The sequence below is a fragment of the Patiria miniata genome, unplaced genomic scaffold, assembly GCF_015706575.1.
Source record: "Patiria miniata isolate m_02_andy unplaced genomic scaffold, ASM1570657v1 HiC_scaffold_11, whole genome shotgun sequence".
Classification (NCBI taxonomy): domain Eukaryota; kingdom Metazoa; phylum Echinodermata; class Asteroidea; order Valvatida; family Asterinidae; genus Patiria; species Patiria miniata.
Window position 1 is genome coordinate 6,452,732 of NW_024037049.1, and position 24,726 is coordinate 6,477,457.

Below are 24,726 nucleotides of genomic sequence, written 5' to 3' on the forward strand. Positions count from 1 at the left end.
CCTGCACTGTGAAACAGGAGACTACAAACCTGTGGAAGGCATCAGGCGTTGACGAGCATATGTCATCTCCATTCTCCCTCGCAGAACTCTCTGCTGCCATTTCCCAACTGAAATGCGGGAAAGCTCAAGGTCCTGATAACATCCCTCCAGAATTCCTGAAGCACTGTGGTCCCAGATGTCTAGCTTGGCTTCAAGAATTCTACTCCTCCTGTCTTGCCGGCCAGTCTTTACCCAAGATTTGTCGGAAAGCCACTGTCATCGCATTGCTGAAACCAAACAAGGCTGCTGATGACCCCAAGAGCTATCGTCCGATTTCACTTCTTTGTGTCCCGTACAAGCTTCTTGAACATTTTCCTGTGGCTCGGCTCGACCCAATCATCGACCCCCAACTGCCTGATGAACAAGCTGGCTTCCGACATGGACGCTCCACAGTACAGCAAATTGTTAAGCTGACCAACGACATCGAGGACAGCTTTGAAGCACGCAACAATGAAGGTGTCGTACTAGTGGACCTCACCGCTGCCTACGACACAGTGTGGCACCATGGCCTGGTCCTGAAACTTCTTCGCTCCATTCCCGATCGGCACTTTGTGCGGTTCCTCGCCAACATTATTTCCAACCGCAGTTTCGTCCTCCAGACCAGTGATGGACAGACAAGCCGACCACGTCGTCTGAGGAATGGAGTACCCCAAGGCTCAGTACTGTCCCCCATCCTCTTCAACATCAACATAAGCGACCTACCGAACACCACAGTGAGGAAGTATGGCTATGCTGATGACTTGGCCCTCCTTTACACAGATAGAAACTGGACAAACATGGAGACGGTGTTCTCAGCTGACATGGAATGCATCGCAGACCACCTGATGACATGGAGACTAAAGTTGAGCGTCGCAAAAACTACTTCATCTGCCTTCCACCTAAACACCAAGGAAGCCCAACGTCAGCTGACTGTCACCCTAAACGGGTCTCCCCTGCCCTACAATCCAGATCCCACCTACCTTGGGGTAAGACTAGACCGGCAACTCACGTACAGGAAACATCTGGAAGCCCTCCGTTATAAGGTTTCAGGGCGTAACAACCTCCTGCGTCGGCTGGCTGGATCATCATGGGGTGCCAGGACATCCACCCTTCGAACTGGTGCTCTTGCCTTCGTTTACAGCGCTGCCGAGTACGCTGCCCCAGTATGGTGCCACAGTGCCCATGCCAGGAAGCTTGATGTGGCCCTCAACGAAACCATGCGTATCATCACTGGCTGCCTACGCCCTACTCCAATAGACCTCCTGCCTGTTCTTGCAGGTATTGCACCTGCAAAGCTTTGCAGAGAGAGCCTCACCGACAGGCTTGCGTCCAAGGCCGAGGCAAACTCCGATCACCCTCTGCATCAGCTAATCCAAGATGCACAACAGCTTGGTCGTCAATGCCTGCCCTCTCGTCGTCCCTTCTCCCGTCATGCTGCAGCCCTCTGCAACTCCAACTTCACTTTGCGTAGTGCGTGGGAGGCTTACTGGGATCAGACTGCCCGACCTGATCAATTTACTGTGACCCCCGACACCACAGCCCCACCCGGCTCAGACCTTCCTCGAAAGGAATGGGTCACCCTGAACCGCTTGCGTACAGGAGTCGGCCGGTTCAATGCCAGCATGTTTCGTTGGGGCCTACGTCCATCAGCAGCCTGCGTGTGTGGAGCATCACAGCAGACAGCACAGCACATCATCAACGAATGCGCTGCACTTGGCCCCCCCAGCTGACACGGTGGACCTCGCCATTGTCAGCGAACAAACAAGAACATGGCGTAGACAACTGGACGGAATAGCCTGACCTTCTGCTGCCTCAAACGAAAGAAGAAGAAGCTCCCCTTGGTCATTCCATGAAGTTGAGGAACAGGCAATAATTTTCTGAGGTCTGATTATAAAACAGTTTTTTCTTTGTTATGGAATGGTTATTTCTTAAACAAATGTCATTTGACAATAAGGCTGACAAAGAAACCTTCAGTTAAAAAAATAACTCACTTTGAAAAGAAAACAAGTGGACTGGAGTTGAGGTTTTACACAAATTATAGCGAGAAGATGTACCCTTTCTATTGAAAAAAAATAAATATCAGATGTTAAAATATTTTACCCAAATCGCATGCACAATTTAAATTGGGTTGTGGATGTAACATATGGTGTCCCTTGTTTCATATTATGTTACATCCACAACTGGCTCGTGCAAAGTTTTCTTTTTGCAGCAATTTAGGTCGGATTGACCCCAATATTTCATGATTTAACTGGTATTTGTAAAATAATGTAATCGCAGTCTATGTAAATGAATGTTTTGGCCAAATATGAAGAAAATCTTATGCCTGTGGGAACATGGTGGCATGTCCCGTGTTACATCCACAAACGGTTGACATAGTCATGCCTAAAATAAGTTATAAAATCATGACCTGCAATCTGCAATTGCCCTTGAAACAGAGATTTGGGGACAACGTTTCTAAACACAAATAACATTTAGTTCCATTCATATCGAGGTGAAAAATACCGCATTGTGATGTAGTGGTGTCCCACATGTTACGTCCAGAACCATTATTTTTTGTTGTTGATGGAAATAAAAATTTGAGCAGTCTTTGAAAGTATATAAGTATGGATATTATTGAATGAAGCTATTTCATGATAAACTCAAGTTTGGTGTAAATTTGAAGCATTTTGAAGTATTAATCATGAACAAAACAAGGTTTGGATGTAACAGGACATATGCTTCCGGTTACATCGACAACTTCTCCATCTAGTCATTACATGTAAATATATATTGTGTACAAATTCACCAACTTTCCAAAATCATGTGACTTAAATTTGAATGAATTGTTAAACCACAAAGCTTGGGCTATCAAAACATGCATAAACAAAACTTGTACAAGCAATTTGAAAATTTTGATCCCAATGTCACACTTTGTATCTTACCTTCGTGGAATGACCCTATTAATATATATTGGAAGTTTGTCAGTTTCCAATACCTCGGGAGCGAATATCGACTGTCCACCCTCAAACTAGGTTTTATTTGTATACTAGAACCACCATGAGAACATCTTTTCAGGCCCTTGGTTGGATTATCAACACTCCAATCCTCTGATTAGAGTATACCTCCAATCTCACTATCTCATTATTCATTGGGTTTGTGTATTGCCAGTGCTATATTAATCTGTTCCACCACTCGTCGGTGCCCAATTTGTAGTGTACTGGTAAAAGCACAATATGAGCAAGCTCTATGACACATAAAAGTACATACAAAGCACATGGAGATCGATTTCAGTGAAATTCAAATTTTGTGGGTTTTTTGGGGGATTTCATATTTAGTTGTACAAAATGCAGTGCTTTAAAGTCACAATAATAATCTGGATAGCAAAGAGGCATCAAAATAAACTGTCAGTGGCAGTGGTAGTGGAGTTGTTTGGTGAAATGGTGCACTTGGACTTTTTCCTTGACTTTTTTGTTGATGAGCTTTAATTTCAGTCCGTTACTTTATCTTTAATGCAAACTTTTAATAATGAACATTTTTCACACAGTAACATTTCACTTGCATCTAAATTGAAATAGACCAGATGCGGTGTCTGGCAATTGGGCCCAAAGTTTGTACATTTATGTACATGTATATTTTTGGATACAGCAGCTTTAGGTGCAGCACTCTTCTTTGGCCATGTCCACTTTTAGGTTTAACTTCAAACACTGTATTTGCTCTTTTTGGCCACTACTGTGTCATCCCCTTATGGAGTGCTACCGGTACTGCCACATCTGGGCTGCAGCTTCTACCTGTCACTTATCTTTACTTATCTTTACAGGGTGCAGAAGCGTGTAGCTAATCTGTTTGGTATGGAGTTGGACTCGTCATTGCAACCTCTTTCTCACCATATGTTTGTTGTCTGTTATTTTTTTCATGGTCTTTACACCACTAGTGTATCCTTCTTCATTCCTCAGTGAAAGAGAAACTCGGCTTTCTGCCTCTTCTCATCTGTATACTGTTGCAAAACTTAGATGTAGAACAAAAGGATATATCAACGGCTCTTGCAGAGCTCTTTTGAATTCACAAGATGGAATTTTGCGTCAGGGTGATGTAAATCAAACTATTTTTCCAACTTTCACTTGGGAGGTAACACACTGAGTATACAGTGTTTATACCTCAGTGAAAGGTAAAACCTAGTTTGATCTTTTGAATTCCTTGCCTGGTGCTTGATTCCCTTGATGTCCTGTTTCAATAGGAACGTTAATTTCTACAGTTTTCCGAGTACTGACTCTTCTTTTAATTTGTCTTGTAGCCCTGTACCTTGAGTGGCTTTTAGCCTTGTTCAGGGCGAATATGCACACAAACAAAATATCAGTTCAAAACACGGATAAAAAGTATCCAGTGCCTGACTACTCATTGCTTCTCAACTGACAAACGGCTTCTCAATAATCCTTAAGCAATGATGTTATGCACCAGTTGCAAAATTAATGGTACTTTTCATCTGTCATTACAGGAGAATTTGACCTTCCCATATTTTCTGTGTCTACAAGTGTACTGTGATGGAAAACTGTCTTCCAGAATTGCCAGAACAATCGCATTCTCTGGCATTCTTCCCATGGTGAGATTGACGCTTGCAGAGCAAGACACAGAAAGTTATCACCCTAATGCTGTCCAGTACAACTTACCTGGTGCTGTAGTTGATGTAAATGATACTACGGTTCCAGGCATTATTGCAGAACTGAGCCAGCCAGCCTGGTTTGTACCTCTGTTTCTTGATGCCAAATCTAGAGTGATGCACTTCGATGTGAAGATAGGATGCTCTGGGTGTCAGATAGAGACTTTCAGGTGTGGAATGTACAAACTTAAAGATTTCAATTGTCTGATATAGCTTTTTTTCTTGAATTGTTCATATGGTTAAATTTGTACTGTAAATGTGAATTTTTATACAAATTTTCTACAATTGCTATAGGCTCTTTTTAATTTAACTTCAGTTATGTAATGTTCGTTTATAAAAGAACTGTACACTCGAAAGGCTCTTTCATAGAAGAGAGAGAGAGAGAGATATAAATTAGGAGTTTTAGATGTAAACCAACATTAAGTTTTGTGATAGAATAAAGCCAGTCAAACTTTTGAAGTAAAGTGCCCAAGGACTAGAAACTTTACCTTGATGTCCAAAAATTGTCCATTCCATCTTTCTCTGGTTATTTACAGGCAGTTGGTCAACATTGCTGATGATAACATTTTGTCTGCAAATAGGTATGACAACATCAGTATCTTAAGTCTTTCAACCCTAATCCATCAGTTACCTGTACTGCTCTCAGGAAGGCCATACCAAGCGATTGCTTCCTACGGAAAAACCCCTACATATGTAATAGGAGGGATACCAGGCTCTGCGACAGTGATACTAAGCAACAGTGAGTTTATCACAACTAAGGCTGTAGAGGTAATGAATCTGTTGTATATTTTAGAATATGCCAATTGTAAGGGTCCCTATCCAGATACAGGGTGAGTAAAAAAAAAAGCGAAGCCCAAAGACCAAAAAATATATTATATGTTTAAAAAAGTATGTAGCACCAAACATAATATGTGGAAAGTCAATTTCATAAGCTACTGTTCAATGGAAAAAGTACTGAAATTGCTCAATTCGTTTTAAACACAATGACCCTAAACCTGTTTCGTCAAAAAAGTAGTTTATTGTGTATTTTCTGACTGTTTGGAACAACAATGAAAATGACCCAGAAAACTTGTTTTAACAACTGTCAACAACTGTAGTACAAAATATCTTTATTAACAACCCTGGTTAGGCAAACAATATGATTTATAAAATTCACTTTTTTAAAAGACGGGCCTTCAAAAGGAATTTGTTGAATGTTTTTAACTTTTAAACTGAGGTTTTATCGCTGGTGGTGTTTGAAGACAATTGTGACGACGATTCTTGAAATCGCACTTTTGGACAAATGAGTTTTTAGGGTCATTGTGTTTAACTGATGATATTCTTTGAACGGATTGAGCATTTTCAGTAATTTTTTTCATCTAACAGTAGCTTATAAAATTTGCTTTCCACTCATAATTATGGTTGGTGCTACATATTTTTTTAATTATGAAATATAATTTTTGGGGTTTGGGTTCCGCTTTATTTGACTCACCCTGTATTTGGTTATATTTATACAGTGCAGGAGCCTCAATATCAGATGTTTTGTTTACAGAATATTTGTTTTGTGATGACAAAATACATATTTTTGAAAAAAAAAGTATACAGAGAAGTCACTTTTTGTCCCGCTGGCTGTAAGCCGGAGGGGGATACTCCGATAGTGTATTCCTTCTGTGTGTATGTATTCCTTCTGTATACTATGTCTGTCTACAGGTGTGAGTTTGTCCTACATTCACTATGTGGACTTGTGACCAAAAGATGTCCACATAATGCAGGTTGTGTTGACGTAACGGTTATGTGGACTAAGCTGTGTCCACATAACGTTTTGCCCTTTCTGGAAAACAGGTTTAGAGGCATTTTGGGGTTAGGTTTATGTGTGGCAGAATGAAGAGAAACACGATAGGGAATCGTAGAAAAAAAATTGGGTTGAAAGAGTTTTCACAATTTTAGTAAAGTTATTTTTTGTACCGAGTTTTCTTAACTACATGAAAACAAAGGAATGTCCACATAGCGTATGTAAAACAAACAAGTGTGTGTGGGTGAGTATGTAAACACCAGCAATCGTGGACGTAGGACAAAAGAATTGGGGCGCAAACAATACGTCCACGATTGACCGAACGTCCACGATCTCAAATCGTGTACAAAACCAATGAGAGCTGTCGCTAAACAAAGGAAAGAGGATTAGGGACAATGGGGCGTCCACGATTGCCGGCATTTACACACGTGCGTGGGTGGGTGTGTGTGTCCGGACAAATCTTGTCAGCGCGATAACTTGAGAAATTTGTAACATATGAACTTCAAATTTGGTTTGTGGATTGTTTTTGGTAATCCAAAGAAGCCTATTGCATTTGGCGCCGAAAGGTCAAGTGTCAAGGTCACATAGTGGCTATAAACAATAGAAATTTTGTCAGCGCGATAACTTGAGAAATACTTTACATGTGAACTTCAAATTTGGTTTGTGGATTGTTCTTGGCAATCCTAGGAAGCCTATTGCATTGGGGCCAAAAGGTCAAGGGTCAAGGTCACAGTGGCTAAAACAAAAGAAATTTTGTCAGCGCGATTACTTGAGAAATACTTTACAATGTGAACAGCAAAGTTGGTTTGTGGATTGTTCTTGGCAATCTTAAGAAGCCTATTGCGTTTGGGGCCGAAAGGTCAAGGGTCAAGATCACAGTGGCTAAAACAATAGAAATGTTGTCAGCGCGATAACTTGAGAAATACTGTACATATGTGAACTTCAAATTTGGTTTGTGGATTGTTCTTGTAATCCTAAGAAGCTCATTGCATTTGGGGCCGAAATGTCGAGGGTCAAGGTCACAGTGGCTAAAACAATAGAAATCTTGTATTTATTCTGAGATCATACGGATTAATTCATATAAAACCTACAGAAAACACTAATGCTGCCAATGAATGTTCCATGTGACCCATGTAAGTTGATGTTAAAAGAGTGTTGTTGGGTCATGGGAACAGTCACGTTGCGGGGCATTTGTGTTTGTAAACACACCTGACTTGTTTTCACTAGCGTTTACCCCACCCCCAAATGCCCTTTTTTCCGAACAAGTGCTCTTTTTTTTTACAAAAGAAAGTCGAGCCCTTTTTAAATTTTTCTTTAGCACATTTGTTGGCCTGAAAAGTGCCATATATTGTCTGTTATTGTGTGCATAATCGTCTGTTTTGAATAGCACCTCCATCTGGAGATGGTAACGCCCCCCCACGGATGTGCGATTGTCCTTTTCAAGAAATGTTTTAAATCCCCCCTCCCCCAATAAAAATGACCTTGCTACGCCCTTACAGATTTGGATATGTCACACATATATGTAAGCAAGTGCATGTGAAATTAATTTAAAGGTGAAAGGTGAACATCAGTTTTTGGTTAACTTCAAATATATGTATAACATATCCAAATTTGAATTTGTACATGTAAGTCTTTTTAAAAAAAATCAATAAATCAGTCCATTAGACCCCACCTGCTGCACACGGGGCAACAACATACACCACGCTCTTATGCCACAGGTCACACTGCATGTTCCAGCCACGCGCCTCATACATGCTTGTCTGTCTTTTATAAGTGCATGCATTGCAGACATTTGATGACGGTGGTGATTTGTCGAAGCACTACGTGGTGGAGCTTTAATGGATTGGTCTATTGATACTAGCTGCACAAAAGTAATACTGCTAACCTGTATGAGTTGAAATTTGTCCCCAGCAGCTTGAAGACGTAGTAATAAATAGCACTGCAGACAAGTTGATCATCCATAAACAGCTCATTCTAATAGGTGATATACTAGAACACCAGAGATACGTTACCTCTACCAATGAGTATAGTCACATTGGACAGTGGTGAGAAAAAGTTCTGCTTTTTTGGTCTATGTTTTGCCAGTGAGCAAACACCCTTTTCTTTTGCTTTTTTTTTAATTAGGGATATTTCTTTTTCATAGTGAATGTCCAAACTTACAACTGTTTAACAGCTATATTTTGAATTAAATGATATATTGAATTACTGACTTCCTGCAGCTGTGTTAATATGTTACACTGTTGTGGTTATATTATGTCGTGCTACTGTGTTCTTTCTCAAATGATAATATTACTCCATCCAAAGATCAAGTAAGAGGTGAGATTTGTCAGTTTTTCTCCTAATTTCAGGTTTTTTTCCCCAGAGTTTTCCAGATTTTAGGATTGTTTTTGATTTTTCTGATTTCAGAATTTGTAAATATTCTCTTTTGAAATGTGGAATTCTTGTGGTTTTATTGCAAAAATGTTTTTACATATATAAGAGTTCATCTAGAAAAAAAAAGATACATGGGTATTATAAGGCAAATACGAACATATACCATAGACCCTACATTGCTCTGGGGCCCTCAGCAACGCTCCAACCATCTGGCAGTAAATTTTAATAGTCCTCAAATCTCACCTCTATCTTGCTAAATTTGATAATTTGATGTGTTTTTTTTATTTGCTTCACTTAACAGATTAAATGTTTGATGCATGATCACTATTCATAAGCTTTCAAGTTTCAAAGACCAAATTCAGTGGCTCATCTACATTGAACAACATTGTGGTTTAATGTTTTAAAATTGTCAATTGTTTACAGGAATAACAGTTTATCAGATAGGCTGTTATCTTGTCCTTATGATCTGCAATTGGAGTTTGATCATCTACAACTCTATGCCAGACAGGAGGAGTTTCAGTTTTGGATTCCATTTGTCTCTTTTGCTGATGGACTGCATACAATGAATTCCTTGCTTGTATACCAGGCCGTTGTACACAACATGAAAGATCAACAGGAAGATTTGGAACTTGAGGTATAAACTGTCCAATTTAATTATTGACTGATCACACACATATACCATTCTGAAAGCCATATGCAGATTATCCCTTGTCGCAATTTTCAGCACAAATCTCTCATTCATTTCCAAGATATTGGCCTCCAAAAACATTATAAGTTAAGGTACGGAACTGCAAAAAGTAGGCATTTGCACCCTATTTTTGGAGGGCTATATCCCAGAAACCTACTTGTAGAATTTTTTAAAATACAAATCTGAGTCGGTTGCCATGGGACCTCTGGTTGAGTTCATATGGAATGATCAATCTGGTATGAATGTGAACACTAGTTCGAATATGTGGACATTTTTATGACGCCATAATGATGTCACCATGTATATAATTACACGCATTTAAAGGTGAACATTTGACAAAATAGTTTGAATTATATAACCGACATACAGATCCTTGTCATTTGATTGGTGGAACTCACATCACGTGGCATTCGTTATTGCTCCCATTCATGCCGCGGCTCAAAAAGTACTATCCGCCCATGGGGAATGGGAAATACTATTCAACAGTTAGGATCATGACGCGGTATTTGTGTGCAAATGCATGCTGGTGTGCGTGTTCAGCGTTGCGCGTAGCCCGTATTGTTCCAAAGAGCCAGCGCTACAGCGTTGGGTTCAAACATTATCGTGAAAGGGTGGTTTGGAAGAGAGAAATACATTTTCCTCCAGTTTTGTATTGAAAAAAGTTCAAATATATTAAATGACAAGGATCTGTAAGTCAGTTATATAAAACAAATATTGAGTGGCTTTAAATTGTGAAATGGGAGAAATATTATCGCTCGGTAAAATCTGGACTTTCCCAGTTCACTCGGCTTCACCTCGTGGTATGGAAAAGTCCAGATTTTACCTTGCGATAATATTCCTCCCATTCCACGCTGAGCCACTCAATACTTGTATACTCTATCTTTATAAATGGATTGAGTACCGTTTTCATTTCTTCGTGAAGTGGTTGATAGTGCCTTGGGCATCATTTTTTAATTTCCGCGTTCCGCGTTTGCCCTTCCAGGGTTACCAGAAGTGCTAAGAGATATGTATAACTTGGAAACAGAAGCATTTTACTACAATAAAAAAAAATTCTGAAAACATTTAGTGAGAAACGTCAAACGCAAAAGACAGCATGATGATGTCATTGCTCAAAGGGCGCCCTCAATAGCTGCATGTCGAAGACAGTTAAACTTGTGTGAATTTACAAACCATCTGTCTAGATTTTGCCAAATTGCCCATAACATTCTTTTGGACAGCTGCAAATGACTTTGCGAGGTCTCAGGATAATGACATCATCAAACCGGAAGTTATAATGTGGAGAATTTTACAATAATCAATTTAAAATCAAATCAAATTCATCACTTAATCGGAATCCAGTGGCGATATTGGCGGTACAAATGATGTAATCAGCTACATGTTGATGTTGGGCTCCACAAATGTTGTCAAACCAGAAGCAAGGTGCTATCAATACATACAGTCAAACCAGAAGCAAGGTGCTGTCAATACATACATTTATACCAGGGTACAACTTTAGCATTACTAGCCCACTAGCTAAATGCTAGTCAAAACAGCGGTATAGCTAGTCAAGCTAATGTTTGAGTAGTCCGGCTGGCGAGTCAACAATTATTGGGCTACAGCAAAGTTAAAAGGACAGGAAGAAACAAATCATGAAATTCAGAAAGCAAACCTGTATCAATTTGTCTCTAATTTTATTAACTGTTCAGGGTTAAATTATTAGATCTGTTTATCAAAATCACTGACAAAGGTTGCCCACGGGATACACGATTTAGATGTATGCACATGAGACACTCTATAAAAGGAAGACTTGTGGGCTAGTGAAAATGCCCCCAAGCTAGTTAAAAGTCTGTTTCAGCAGCCTAGCTGGCTAGTGAAAAACAAGTTAAGATCGAACCCTGTTTACCTATACATTTGTGTAATTTTTATATTTCAGAGGTTCTTTTCACTTTCTTGTATATGCATCATGTCTAAAGCGGTGTCCGCACTGGACTTTTTGGGGGGAAGGTTTTATTGAGACGATCGTAAAATGAAAAATGGTCATATGTGACCGCTGTCCGCACTTAAGTCCATTTATATTTTGCATATTTTCAACTGATGACATCATCAAACTAGAAGTAACTTTTAAATCAAATGAGACCTAATAAAAACCAAAGTAATAATTTTTTTTCAAATTAAAACAAATTGCTACACTGGAAAAGGCTGAATTCAAAAAAGTTGTTTTGATCTGAAGTATGTATAACCGCAGTGAACTGGACAATGCCAATTAATAAGTTGGCTGCCTGATCACCTGTTGTTTGTAACCCAACAAACACACTAGCTCTAGTTCATTTTAATGTAACAATCTTTTTGATCCTGACTACGTAAAGTACAACTCATCGTATACACCACGGACAGAAAGGAGACTTGTTTTACATTCAGTATGCCTTCACTTTCAATTGAACGGAAAGTTGACTCAGGCAGGATTTATTTTTGTGGCCTCAAGAATACAATGTGGTTATTCATACCTATGTTAGTATTATCTGATTTCTCAATATATTTGTTACGTTATGTTGAATAATTTTTTTTTAAGGTTCGTGAAGGTCACACATATGATCCATTCTACCACTGGCGCCGGGAGCTGTTACCATTTATGGTATTCAATGATTACATGTTTAGGAACAGGTTTCTTTCATCTGATATAGTAATATCACCATTGGAATACAGCAAGGTATGTGTGTGTTGGTTTTTATCATTAAATTGAGTTGGAGTTGTACTTCCAAAATTACATGCATAATACAATTAAAGAGACCTAAAAATGTTAAAGAAAACCCAAATCCACTAAATTATATATACAAGGTGGATAAAAAAAACCCGAAACCGAGATATTAATCGCTAATTGGAACAGACGTAGGGCACATGTGAATCAAAGTGAGATATCCTTACATTCATGGTTGACTGAGCAGTGACCAATTTTATGAAAGGCTCTATTTAGAGACTTGCATGAATGTAATGCAACTGTGAATGTAATGACATGACTAGGGTGTCATTTTAAAGAGGAGATTCAACCCTAATAGAAGATATCTCCCTTTGATTCACATGTGCCCTACTTCTGTTCCAATTAGCAATAATATCTCGGTTTCGTCGGATGATGTGTTAACATGATCTGGCTGTTTTTGTACACAGGCACGGCTGACGGATAAAACGTCAAGCATGCCTCGACTCGCCTCCATATGACGTCTAAACACGCTAATCCCCCATTTGTTTTGTACACACACACAAAGTCCAAGAAGTCTGTGGAGGCAGACCTTGTGTTGAACTTGAACAAGGCCGCTGTGCAGGGCCTATTGTGGTAAAATTTACGCTCCGCGGAGTGTTGAAAAATATGAGGTTGCGGTAAGAAATATCGTACAAATACTGTTGAAATAACTCTTGCGAATCAGTATTTGTGGTGTTTGGCTGTATAGGCCTATCAAAAGTTTGCTGCTATATTTTGCCTTTTTCAAAAATTGACATTTTCGCCAAATTAATCCGTCGCCAAGTGTTTAACTAAACTTACTACAATTGTGCTAATACACAACAATAAAAGGAACAACAAATATTCAAAGACAACACATTGTGGTGTTTCAGAGAAACAAAAAGCAAATCAACACAATTTGTTTGTTGAGTTCAATAGGGCTGTCAACAATCTGTCTGATTGAACACTGTTAGAAGGAGTCTGAATAGAATTGCCCATATGCCCTGGAAATAAGCATTGTAAGCAGTGGTAAGTTTACATGGAGTGTCAGACCCTCGTCCAAAGATTAAAATTTTTTGGAATTAAATGTGGTAGTGGTGTTGGATCAAAAGTTGAGGGCCAAATAAAGGTCTTCTTATCAAAGACCTTGTGGGCAACTGCATGGTAAATAACATTTAGAGGGGGTCTGCCGTCAACAGAAGATCCCTTGAAATTGAGTGACCAAACTACCAAAATAAAAAGCCAACATAATAAGGCGAGCCATCAGATAACAGACCGTTCGGGTACCGGGTCCGGTATGCTAATTTCTTTCACCCCAATCGGTACAAAGCCAGAAGCCACCCGGTCACTGAAGCGTGACGCCCCAATCGGTCCAAACTGGTTACTCAGGTTTTCACAATAGGCAACATAAATTGAAGTCTGGCCATTGTTGGAGGATTATTCGGCCCACTGGGATTACCAGCGGCAACTTCTATGAAGCTCATCACAGTCATTGTTGACTACTGGAGGATTAGCGCGTTGCAAGTTGGTTCCTTTGTGATGAGCCAGAGCCGTGGTGCAGAAGCCTGGTGGAGTTAATCCAGGCCGATCGGTTCGATGCCAGGTCCCAATCCCTTCAACATACTGGGCGGGCTCAACCCCGAACGGTCCGGGGAGGGATTCTAATTTGAGGGCTCGCCTAAAATTCTGTTGGTTTGGCAGTAACTTTTTGATCGGTTACTCACGTCACAAGAAGTGAACATTAAAAAATTTATGTACCCTGCTTTTGAATGTTTCCTCATACTGTGTATAATGGAAAAATATTTTCAGTTCCCTTATATCATTATATTTTTAGTCATATTCTTCCAATTCAATCAGTCATAAAATCTCTAGAGGGATATATTTTGGTAACTCACATTACGGTAACTCACATTTCAGTTTGTCCACCCTTCTTAGGCAGGTACAAGTTGAAACAATCAAACGAAAAACACTTCCCATAAAATATGAACCTGCCTTAAAACAAAAACTCACAATAACACTTGCATTTTGCATGTAAAAACAAGGTGCCAAAATGATTACCTAAAATCCATATTTTTAGCCCCAAAAAACTTAGTTTTTGTTTTCATAAAAGATTTCATAAAATTTCCTTTTTGTCCACATTCTCATTGCCCTTGTATGAATTGCCTTAAACAGGTAACGCTCGTTGCCTTAATATTAGGGCAGTGCTCATTGCATTAATTTCCATCTCAGTCCCAGTCCAAGCAGTGGCGGTTCAACGGGGGGTTGCTTTAGCCGCCAAAATTTTGTCTAGCCCCCCCCCCCCCCCCAAAATTCCCCCCTCAAAAAAAATTGCACTAGTAAATTGTAAGAATGTGACGTACATGCGAATGGTCTCCCCCTAAATAAATAGTCGTGAGAAGGGTGAATTTCCTTTATTAAATATAGTGTGCCTGATTTTATCTGCGCTCCCCGTAGAAAATATGGCACGATCGAGCCCCCTCCCCCCATTGATTTTCGGATGCCTAAGTGTCCGGAGAAAATAACCGGTCTACATTTCAGCACGTCTTCCTGAAAAAAAAAATTCTGGATCCACCCTGCTAGCCCCCAAAAATATTGGCTCTAGAACCGCGCCTTGGTCCAAGTCCCAGTCAAAACCCTACACCAATTTCCGTCCAGGTATCAGTCTATCCTCAAACCCCTAAAATTAGTGCAATTGAAGAACAACTTTGCCTTGCCAGAGAAAACAGTTTCTAGCGAACCATGAGTGGAAACCATCATGACTAAATCTGACAAGTCATTTACACAAATGCGTCATTGTAGTTATTGTAATTGCTGAATATTTTGATTTTTTTTTTAATGTTGCAGGTATTCAAGAGTGATGACAAAAATGTTGCCACAACCATGCCAGATGAAATCTTTCTTGATTGTTGGGAATCATTTCACTTTGTAGTTTCCCTCACAATTGATGAAAATCTTCTTAGCGGTATGAGATTTTTTTGCTTTCCCTTGCTTGCATTGTTGGCATTTTCAAAATTATATCAGGATACAGTATACATTGTTGTTTGCGAAGAATTATATTGTTTGGATGTTGGTAGCCAAGTGACTTACATGTACGCATTCAATCTTAGGCTTACTGGACGGACTGTATGCATATGTTTACAGTACATGTACAAATTACATGACGTGTCATGCACAAATGTACATTCGTTAGTTTGATTGATATGCCGTCTATGATAATCCACAATGTTCATGTGTTAATTACATGACATGTCATGCAAAAAATGAACATTCTTTAGTTTTGATTGATACCCTGGCTATGATAATCCACAGTAAAATGAACGACATAGATACTCAGGCTGGCAATGTTTTGGTAAGAACATTGATTTTGCTCAACTGGAGGCTTGTGTCAATACCTTTTTTAGTCCTTACCTTTGCAAAGAAGTCGGTGATTTTGGAAATGTTATTTTTACCCGCAGCTGGTGTTAAAGGGAATGTACATCATTGGCTTTTGCTGTACGGTAATTTTCAAAAATGAAATATTTGAGGTATAATAGATCAAATATTGTTACACGGACATGTTTGAAGTTTGTGTTCGAAACTGCTGGAAAAGCCAAGAAAAACAAACATATGAACAACTAGCGCGCATCTGCTCACGAAGCTCCGTGACCCTACGCTCAGCGCAGGAAAATGACACGAAAACAGAGCCCTCATTGCAAACTTTCGTCAGTAAAAAGAAAGTACGTCTGTGTTTCTCACCAACTCGCTTCGCATTTGAAAGTTCAAATGATTACCTGTAGATTGGTTACTTTTAACAAATATTTGATGCACGGGGAAAAGGGGCTTTTTTCACTCCAAAAACGGGCATAAAACATCAAAATCGGCAAAGTCAATGGAGGTCAACAAGATTAATGATAATTTTCCGGTGGGTTGTCTCACTAAACTGAACGGCATAGTCGTTCTCTTTTTCCTACAGAATGAACTCGCACTTCTGAATAAACTACATGAAATTTCCTTTCCACTCATATAAGAATCATTTTGATTGGAAGAGTGGATGAAAGGGCTTTTTTGCTTCCAATCATGGAACGTCTCTTTTCTAGACCATGACCCGATTATAATATGCAACGTGCCTCTGTAGTCTGGCTCCATGCATATACAATAACCACGCGTGTATTGGTAGGTTGAATGGGGAACAAGGTCAGGCCACGCATTTGTCTCGCCCGCCGGCACTCTCGAAGCACCCGTTGGAAAACTGTTCGTTGTGTCCTCTTGATTGTTCGTTTTTCACCAATTCAACGTCTTAAAACTACAGTTTTCAGTGCATGAATATACCTTCATACCATAGGTTTTCTGTTATTTACATAACATTCTCTGGATATCGACGAAATGAGCCTTTTTGCTGTTCATGTTTGTCGGACCTTAGCATATTCCCTAGAGGGGTGTATTTGTGCATGGTTTGCGTTATCTCGCCTGCATGGTGCAGTCCACAAACAATACCTATAGGACATTAATAAGTGGTTTGCTTATCAAATCTTGTATTCATACCATTGTTAATGTGCAATAGAAAACATGAGTATTACATTAAAATTTTATTTAGCTGAACAGTTTTAACTCCAAAACCTGTATTGTGTGCTGTACTTGCATATTCTAGATACTGTGTACGGCAGCTATAGGGTCCCCCACTGTGAAATGGTCCGGTCCATTTGACCTGTTACGCAATGAATGTGAGTGCTGTGTTTACACAAGGTCAGGGCCTGAGTCACGCTCACAGGGCCAGTTGTTTATTGCACAAATTCCGGGCAAAGTTGTTCATATGAATGTTCAAGTAGTCTGGTTCCCCGACTCCACTAAAGATGAAATGGATCAATTTTATCAATTTTATTAGATGCCGGAAAATTGTAACGTAAGGGAACCAGTTTAGCTGGCCTGCACCCGTTCATGAACATGTAACCAATAACAAACAAAATTTTGACTGAAAAAAAAAGGTAACTTTGGAGCAGTAGTTGAAAATTAGTAAGGTTTTTCCAACGGTGGTCGGCCGACCACCGTTGGAAATTTATACAAAAATACCATTTTCTTAAAAATGACTTCACACCAAGTGCCATAATTTTACAGGATGCTTTAGACTCTCATTAACCAACATCCTAGTCAGGTATTTTGTAAAAACTAATGGTAGTTTTATTTGTTGATGTTTGCAAATGTTGTATATTCCCTTTAAGGCCTAAAAATAACACAGTGACCGTCCAGCCCCACGTGTCTATGCGGTATCATGAAACACAATTGGTACAAAAAGATTGTTGATGTTTTCATTTTTAAAAGGAAAAAAATTGGTAACTTAAAGTGTTATTGTTAAACATTTCTCACTCAAAAAAACCCTGAACTTTCACACGCCTCAGATGCTTGGAAAAACTGGCCATCATTTCAGAGATCTTGCTGTACAATCACAGCTGAATGGCTCACTGGCTAAAACACCAGGGGGTAAATAGGCCCCCCCCCCCCCCCCCCGAGATGAAGCTGCATCCATGCACATTTGCATTACACATGCTCAAGTTTGCGTTGACATAGGCATGCCCCAGGGTACCGATCCATTACCTACCTTGTGCAAAGGGTCTATTCGAGCTGTGTTTTACAAAGCAGTAGGGACTAATACCAAAAGTCTTTCAGAACGATCAAGATGATAAACGTTGTGGGGTCCATCGCAGCGTCACAACAGATGCCAAGATCACACAAAAACTGGGCATGTGACGGTGCAAGTGGCAAAGGCCGAAATAAAAAAAAACATGCATCCACAAATTGGTCAAAAATCGGCCGAGTGTTCCCTAACGTGGCACAAAATAAAATGTATCTTTTAACTTTGTAACAGGTGCGCAAAGTCAAGATTTATAGAGTTAATAGATACAATTTTATTGTGGCGTGATTTTTCAAAAGTAAGAAAATAAGCTACTAACAAACTTGTATTGTGATAGGGCATACATAGTGGAGATAATGATGTTATTTAGTAGAATTTGTGAACCTTCAAGAAATTCTTAAATGCTAACTTGGGATTTTCTGAGATTAATTGTTCAAGTGGACCACTCAGCCAATTTTGTGCCCAATTTCAGAATGCCACTGTTTTTTTTATATTTTTGTCTTTGCCGCTTGCACTGTCACACACCCGGCTTTTGTATACATAAATTTAAGATTTATGAATGGGAATGCAATAGAACTTGATGAAATTTCACTTGCCTGTGAAATTTGAATTAAAATTTTTCCTCTACAGCAAGGCACTAGAGGTGAAAAAATCTAGGTGCACGCCACATAAGGGTATAGGGCCGCTCCACGTTAGGGCCTATCAACAAATCAGCAGGAATTATTACACAACATATTGTTGGCACATGCTTGATATACGTGTACTGTACACCTGTTACTGCAGTAGTGCAACGCTGAACATAAAGTTGTTACAAGGCCATTGGCTGGCCCTGGGCATGAGTGCGTCTCTACCATGCTGCGTGGCGATATGATCTTTGCATAAAAACAATTTTTGCAAAAACGCTTAGCCCAAACACAAAATATGTTTCTGTACTCTTGTCCCCAAAACAACCCCCAAAATAAAATTTGAGGACAATTCAGCATTAGGCGTGTGATTTCGATTGTCTGGCTTGTGAGCGTGTGAATTGATTCTGAGGCTTGTGATGCATGCCAGGTGCGTGAGACACGTCTGCGTCACATATGAATATTTGAAAATACGTTGTGTGAAAAGTCATCAACCAATGAAAGTTCACAATTCTATAACATGGTATATCAACAACAAAAATGTTGTGAGGTGGGATCTTCACTCAGTGTTGTGATCAAGTCTATCACAAGTCAATCTCAAGTGTGGTCACAAATGTGGGATGAAAGGAATGCCTTTGTCACAGATCATATGAATAACTGATGACTTGTTACTGATTTGAGGACTTGTGATGGACTCCACTGCAACATTAATTGTTGTTAGTGTTATTTATAGCAGTGTAGACTGGTGGTCCTGACTTAGCATTTGTTTACATATTGTCCATTTAATGCCATGTTGCTACATCCTATTAATGTATGTTATGGACATAGATTAGTTGTCATTTTTAGTGGTGGATCTATGAGGGAAGGGGAAAATACAGGTAACAGGAGAAAGAACCCCACAAGCCCACTAAACTCCCATCTTGACACCTACTTCCCCCATCATAAGCCAAACCTGGGTCAGCCACTGATTTTACATTGGCACCAATAAAATACAATACTTAAACATTTGGTATAAGTTTGAGTTCTCGGTCAATTTGTGGCTGGTTTAAACTTGTAATTTCTGATCATTTATTATCTTTGAATAACAGAAATAATTCTATATATTTAGGAGCAAGCTCATTGGATGAACTTTGGATTACCCTGGAAGTATCTGATCAGAACCTGATTGATGTGAGCACAAAGAGAGAAGAAGTTTACGTTAACAGCTCTGTAAAATACCAGGTGACTATTATTCAACTGCTTTAATTCACAAAGCCACTCATGCACAGGGCATTTCTACTCTTCACCAATGTGATCAAAGCACCTTCCAAGAAGCCATTGAACATAATGCATAAATGGGTACAACTATTGAGTTGGTATTTCCTGGAACCCATTTGTATACTCAAAATGAAAATTCACACAGTCAAAACTGACACAGGTTGTCAATATGACCCCCTCCCCTCATTGGGGGACACAGGTTGATAATATAAACCCCTCCCAGGGGTGCTGCATAACAAAAGCAGGGTACTTTGTTTGATCAATTAATGCAGCTGTCCACAGTATCTTCAATTACTAGGTTCTGTGTGGACATTTTGTTTGTACAGTTATTACAAACGGCATGAACGTGATCATCAGCACTGTAGTCGTTCGAAATTGCTTTCAGTTAAGGTTTCGAGGCTATAAACAGCAAAACATATGTCAAGACATTTTGACAGAGTCAAGTTAGCTTCATGGAGCAATTTATCCTTAAGCCCATCATCCACAGACAATTTGGTCACAAACAAGATCATCCATAAGTAGACCAAGGCTGCATGTCGCTGCCAGTTTGCACAAATGTATTTTAATAGTTTAAAAGTTATATTGGTTTGACCAACACAGTGTTTTCCTAAAAATCAAGTTTCACACGGTACCTTTGCTTCTCATCATCACTCTTATCAAGACTATTATGGATATCAATTAGGGCATATGCTGCCAAGTGCTGTGAAAAAATGCACTTTTTGCTCTTCATCTTTAATTACAAATATGTGCTAAAAGAGGGCACCGTTATCGTACCATTTTGAAAACATCAGGCATTTAAAAAGTTGCTGGTTAGTTCAAAGAGGTAAAACGTCTAAACATATGACTGACATACGTGTACCAGGCAAATGTGAAGTGCAACTTAAATTAAACACAAATATTTAAAACTTCAGTGAAGTGTCGTGTAGACAGTATAGAGAGAGAACATTATTGAGTCTATCTATTTTCTTTATGGTTACCCAATTGAATAGCTACTTATTGCAGACAAGGGGAGCCTGCAGACCCAGTTGGCATCAGGTGTTGGCCTCCATCGTGTCTCTGTATCAATAGAAGTATGGATGTCCCAATGCAAGTGCTCGGCTTGTGATAGCCATGCTAGCAAGCAATTGCAGGTACTAATTCCTATATGTTTGATGGGAGAAGTATGTTGGCAATTTAGTATTTCAGGAAAAGATAAACTGAAGAGTAAGCTGTGGTTCTCAACCTATTACATGTATGTATCCAGCACATTAATAGAAGAGGTTAACTCCATTGCTTGGTTTTTATATTTAGCTGTTGCCAATTTCAAATGGGAACAGCTTTTGCTTTCGCTAAGATTTTTTCCCCCCATTTTTCCTTTTTGTTTTTAAAATTTTTCTTCCACTTTTCCCATAGGTTTTGTACAAGCTTTCATTCTACAAGTCATTTTGGCAACTTGTTTTCAATACTTTTTAAAATCATTAACCATCATCTGAAGATGTGTCACTCACAATTTCCTCATGATGGCGCCATCAGGGGTCACGTGACATCAATTTAAAGGTTAATTTTGTACAGTACTATAACTATAGAATTATTTGACCAATTGATCTGAAATTTAGTAAGTAGATAGACAGGAAAATCTTATACTTTATTATAGATGAAAATTGACATGATGTCTTGATAATGCCATCATATGTTACTTAATAGTGACTTAAAATATATAGGCTTACTTCTGTATCTTGAAATTTGTACAGCTATTTGGCCTCAAATGTTACATATATATAGAGACAGTCTAAAGTTATATTTATTTTTAGAGTAATGTGACAACAAATTATGTACTTCTCTTCTTATGACGTCATGAATATTCAGAACGGCAATTTGGTGGCCACCATATCTCAACAAAACGATCGGGTACATGTATGATTCCAGTTCTTTGCAAATTACATTATATTGACTTGAAGGTGTAACTGCTGGAATGTCAAGGTCATGTGACCAGTGTTGTTGACTCGAGTCGCTGACTTGGACTCGAGTCGGACTCGAGTCGCTATTTTTGTTTACTTGAGACTTGACTTGACTTGGGTAAAAAATGACTTGTGACTTGACTTGACTCAAATAAACTGACTTGCTGACATAAACACGTTTCTTAAATGTGACCAGCCACCTTTGGTGGACTAGTTGTTAAGTCTAGTTTTTCTCTCGGAAGGGCACAACTTATCTCTCCCCCCTTGTCTTAATTGCACAACAATGCAGCGAGGTCTGGCAGCTTATGCCCCAGGGCAGTTCCCATAGCTGACCAGGGCCTACACCCAAGACCACAGTGTAGATATGATCACTTTGCCACTTACTTTCCTACTGAACACTGTTCCTTGAAGACCTACTGCAGATCCAGACACCAAACCTATTTAGCTTTTGTTCCAGTACATAGCATCTTATTGCCAATATACCAACCCCTTTTTGTAGGTATGATTACTATTGTTTCATGCAATAAAATCAGCTTGAAGAACTTCATTTGGTCACATGCGTCGTAGACGGGATTCAAGCTTCTTTTAAGGGGTTGGTAATACAATTTGGCAAACCTGCAGGTGAATTACAGAGTGTGAGATCGTCACCAACCCACACCATGGATGAATTGGAGGAGCGAGTGAAGGTGCTGACAAAGCGGTTAGCTCAGCAAACCGGCCCTGGCACAAAAACTAAAGTGGTGGTGGTCCCCAGAGAGCGAGGTGCGAAGCTGTCAGGGCGACCTCGTACTGATAAGGACCCTGAGGTCATCGAATGGGCAGAGGATATGCGGTGCATGACCAGTGACCTGACAGAAACAGAAGGCGTCCAGTTCATTGTAGACCACCTCGAGGGGGCAGCAAAGGACGAAGTGCGGCTCTGCCCTGCTGCTGACAGAGACACACCAGACAAGATATTGAAGCCAATTGTGAAGACCCTCTGCCCCCAGGATACCCCATCGTCCCGCTGGGGAGAGTTCTATGCAAGAGTGCAGCGAGGAGGGGAGTCAGTCCAGGATTTCTCTCTGCAGCTGATGAAGCTCCTGCGACGGGTGGCTGTAGTTTCCCTGACCGATGGCATGAATGACCAGGATGCTGTCCTGTGTGAGCGTTTTGCAGCTGGCTTGGCTGACCCTACACTGCGGAGGGAGGTTTGACGGGTCATACAGGAAAACCCCGGCATGGAGTTTTCAGAGCTCCGTAGCAAGGTGATATCATGGGAGAGTCCATCCACCACAGCTGTGACGAGGGAGGCTAAGGCCTCGGAAAGTGCCTTGCAAGCCCAGCTCGACCGCCAAGTAGGCCAGATACTCGCTACGCAGGAGGCAGTGACCAGGTTGTGTGAGCAGGTGCCGTTGCTGCTGTCATACCTGAATGCTGCTACAGCAAGACCAAGCAGACCGAGCCGGGGACCAGTGAAGTGCTACAACTGTGATGGTACAGGCCATTTCGCAAGCCAGTGCCCTAGCCCCAAGAGGAGACAACAACGGCGCAGGCAACAGATTGCTGGGCTGATGCACCCCCATTCTATCAGTCCCCAAGGGACAACGAAGACCGCCTCTCTCAACCAAAGATGTCCCCCCAAAAAAGCCAGCCCTCCATCATGAAGAGCCAAGCGGTAGAGGGGAGGGAAGGTGGCTCCCCAACAAATGCCTGCACAGTGGAAGAGATGTTTAAGAAAGCAGTTGCAAGGAGCCCCGAGGTGACTGTATCAGTAATGGGTCAGGATGTTCACTTCATTCTTGACACTGGGAGTGAAGTGACCATCCTGCCAGAGAGTATCTACCGATCTTTGGATGGCGGGCAACCGCTGCAAGACATATCCAGATGGCTGAAAGTATATGCAGCCAATGGCATCGAGCTTCCATATGTGGGCTACCCGGAGTTGGATATGGATGTACTTGGGATCCAGCTAGGCAGGGTGGCAGTACTCCTTTCACCGGCATCAGGGGCAAGTGGTAGTACCATTACAGGCTTGCTCGGCTGCAACGTGATACGAGAGGTACGCTCAGCCTTGCTGGAGGAGAATGGTAGCAAATACCTACAGTCACTACGCGACAAAGGACCTTGGGCGAACGCCTTGCTGGGATGTGAGATGGAGGACAAGGAAAGTGCCAAGACGAGATTCGTAAAAGTTGGAGGGAGGCAGCTGATCCTCATACCGGCCCAGACTTACAGGGTGGTAACTTGTACAACGACAGGGGCGCCGAGAAGAACACATCAATCAGAAGTCTGAATCGAGGCTGTGCATGGGCGCATTGGGAACCTCCCGCGGAATGTAGCAGTAGTGAATACCTGTTCCTCCTTCCAGGGTGGACTAGTTTCCACTAGAGTTGTATACGTTGGTGAGGAGGACGTATGGTTGCAACCCAGGACACGACTCGGAGTCATGTCTGATGCAAAAGATCCTCCATTCGGAGGAATACCATGCAGGAGACGAGTAACCACCAAATGGTTGACCCTGAAGAGGCCACTGCCCATGCGAACTGCATCACTATTAAGTTGGAAATGCTTCATTAAGTTGGAAATGCTGGAAGTAATAAATTCATGGTGTTTTGGCTGAACCTTTTCCAGTAGTTTAGACCATGTGGCCACAGGCCTATGCTTTCGTGTATATAGTTTAGCTAGCAGTGCCTCTGCTTATCAGTTATCTTGATCAGACACCACAGGTGGTTGGGCTCTGCTAGAAACAGTGAGGCCCTTTAGAGATTAAGTTACTGTCTTCTGGAGTAAAACCCCCTTAGGGCTATTTAGCTGAGTGTGATGCTGGTATTTAGGAAGTGAGTTTATCAATTGCCATGTATCGATGGACTGTAGGATTGCACATGATTGCATGTATCGATATTGATGTTTTAGCGATGAAGTTGCTTTGTTTTGATTAAGTTTGTTCCAGTAATTGATATACAATCATTGGCACATCGCCACACAGATTTATTCAGTGGAGCACTGATGTTTTGAGACTTAATAGTTTTCTATTTGGAGACTGTGTTCTTTGAGTTGCTAGAAAGAGCACACGTTTGTGTTTATATTAGCCTCATTAAGTATTCACTCTCTTTTTTATTTGATCTTTATGCAAGTTGATGTTTTTCT

At 40.4% G+C, this 24,726-nt stretch overlaps 1 protein-coding gene across 8 annotated transcripts in view; it reads left to right on the forward strand.

The window, feature by feature from the left end:
- The window catches only part of LOC119743138 (cation channel sperm-associated protein subunit gamma-like), a 57,762-nt gene that overhangs the window by 29,557 nt on the left and 3,479 nt on the right, over positions 1–24,726 (forward strand). For 6 of the 8 annotated variants that reach the window (XM_038219512.1, XM_038219529.1, XM_038219535.1 and 3 more), the window contains 8 exons: positions 4,490–4,821; positions 5,188–5,419; positions 8,337–8,467; positions 9,219–9,429; positions 12,032–12,169; positions 15,020–15,137; positions 19,512–19,624; positions 20,650–21,629. In XM_038219512.1, the coding sequence (XP_038075440.1) occupies positions 4,490–4,821; positions 5,188–5,419; positions 8,337–8,467; positions 9,219–9,429; positions 12,032–12,169; positions 15,020–15,137; positions 19,512–19,624; positions 20,650–21,027 (1,653 nt within the window). In that variant the 3' untranslated portion in view covers positions 21,028–21,629. Of the gene's footprint in view, positions 1–4,489; positions 4,822–5,187; positions 5,420–8,336; positions 8,468–9,218; positions 9,430–12,031; positions 12,170–15,019; positions 15,138–19,511; positions 19,625–20,649; positions 21,634–24,726 lie in introns of those variants that run through there. The other 2 variants (XM_038219548.1, XM_038219557.1) reach the window with 2 other exon arrangements.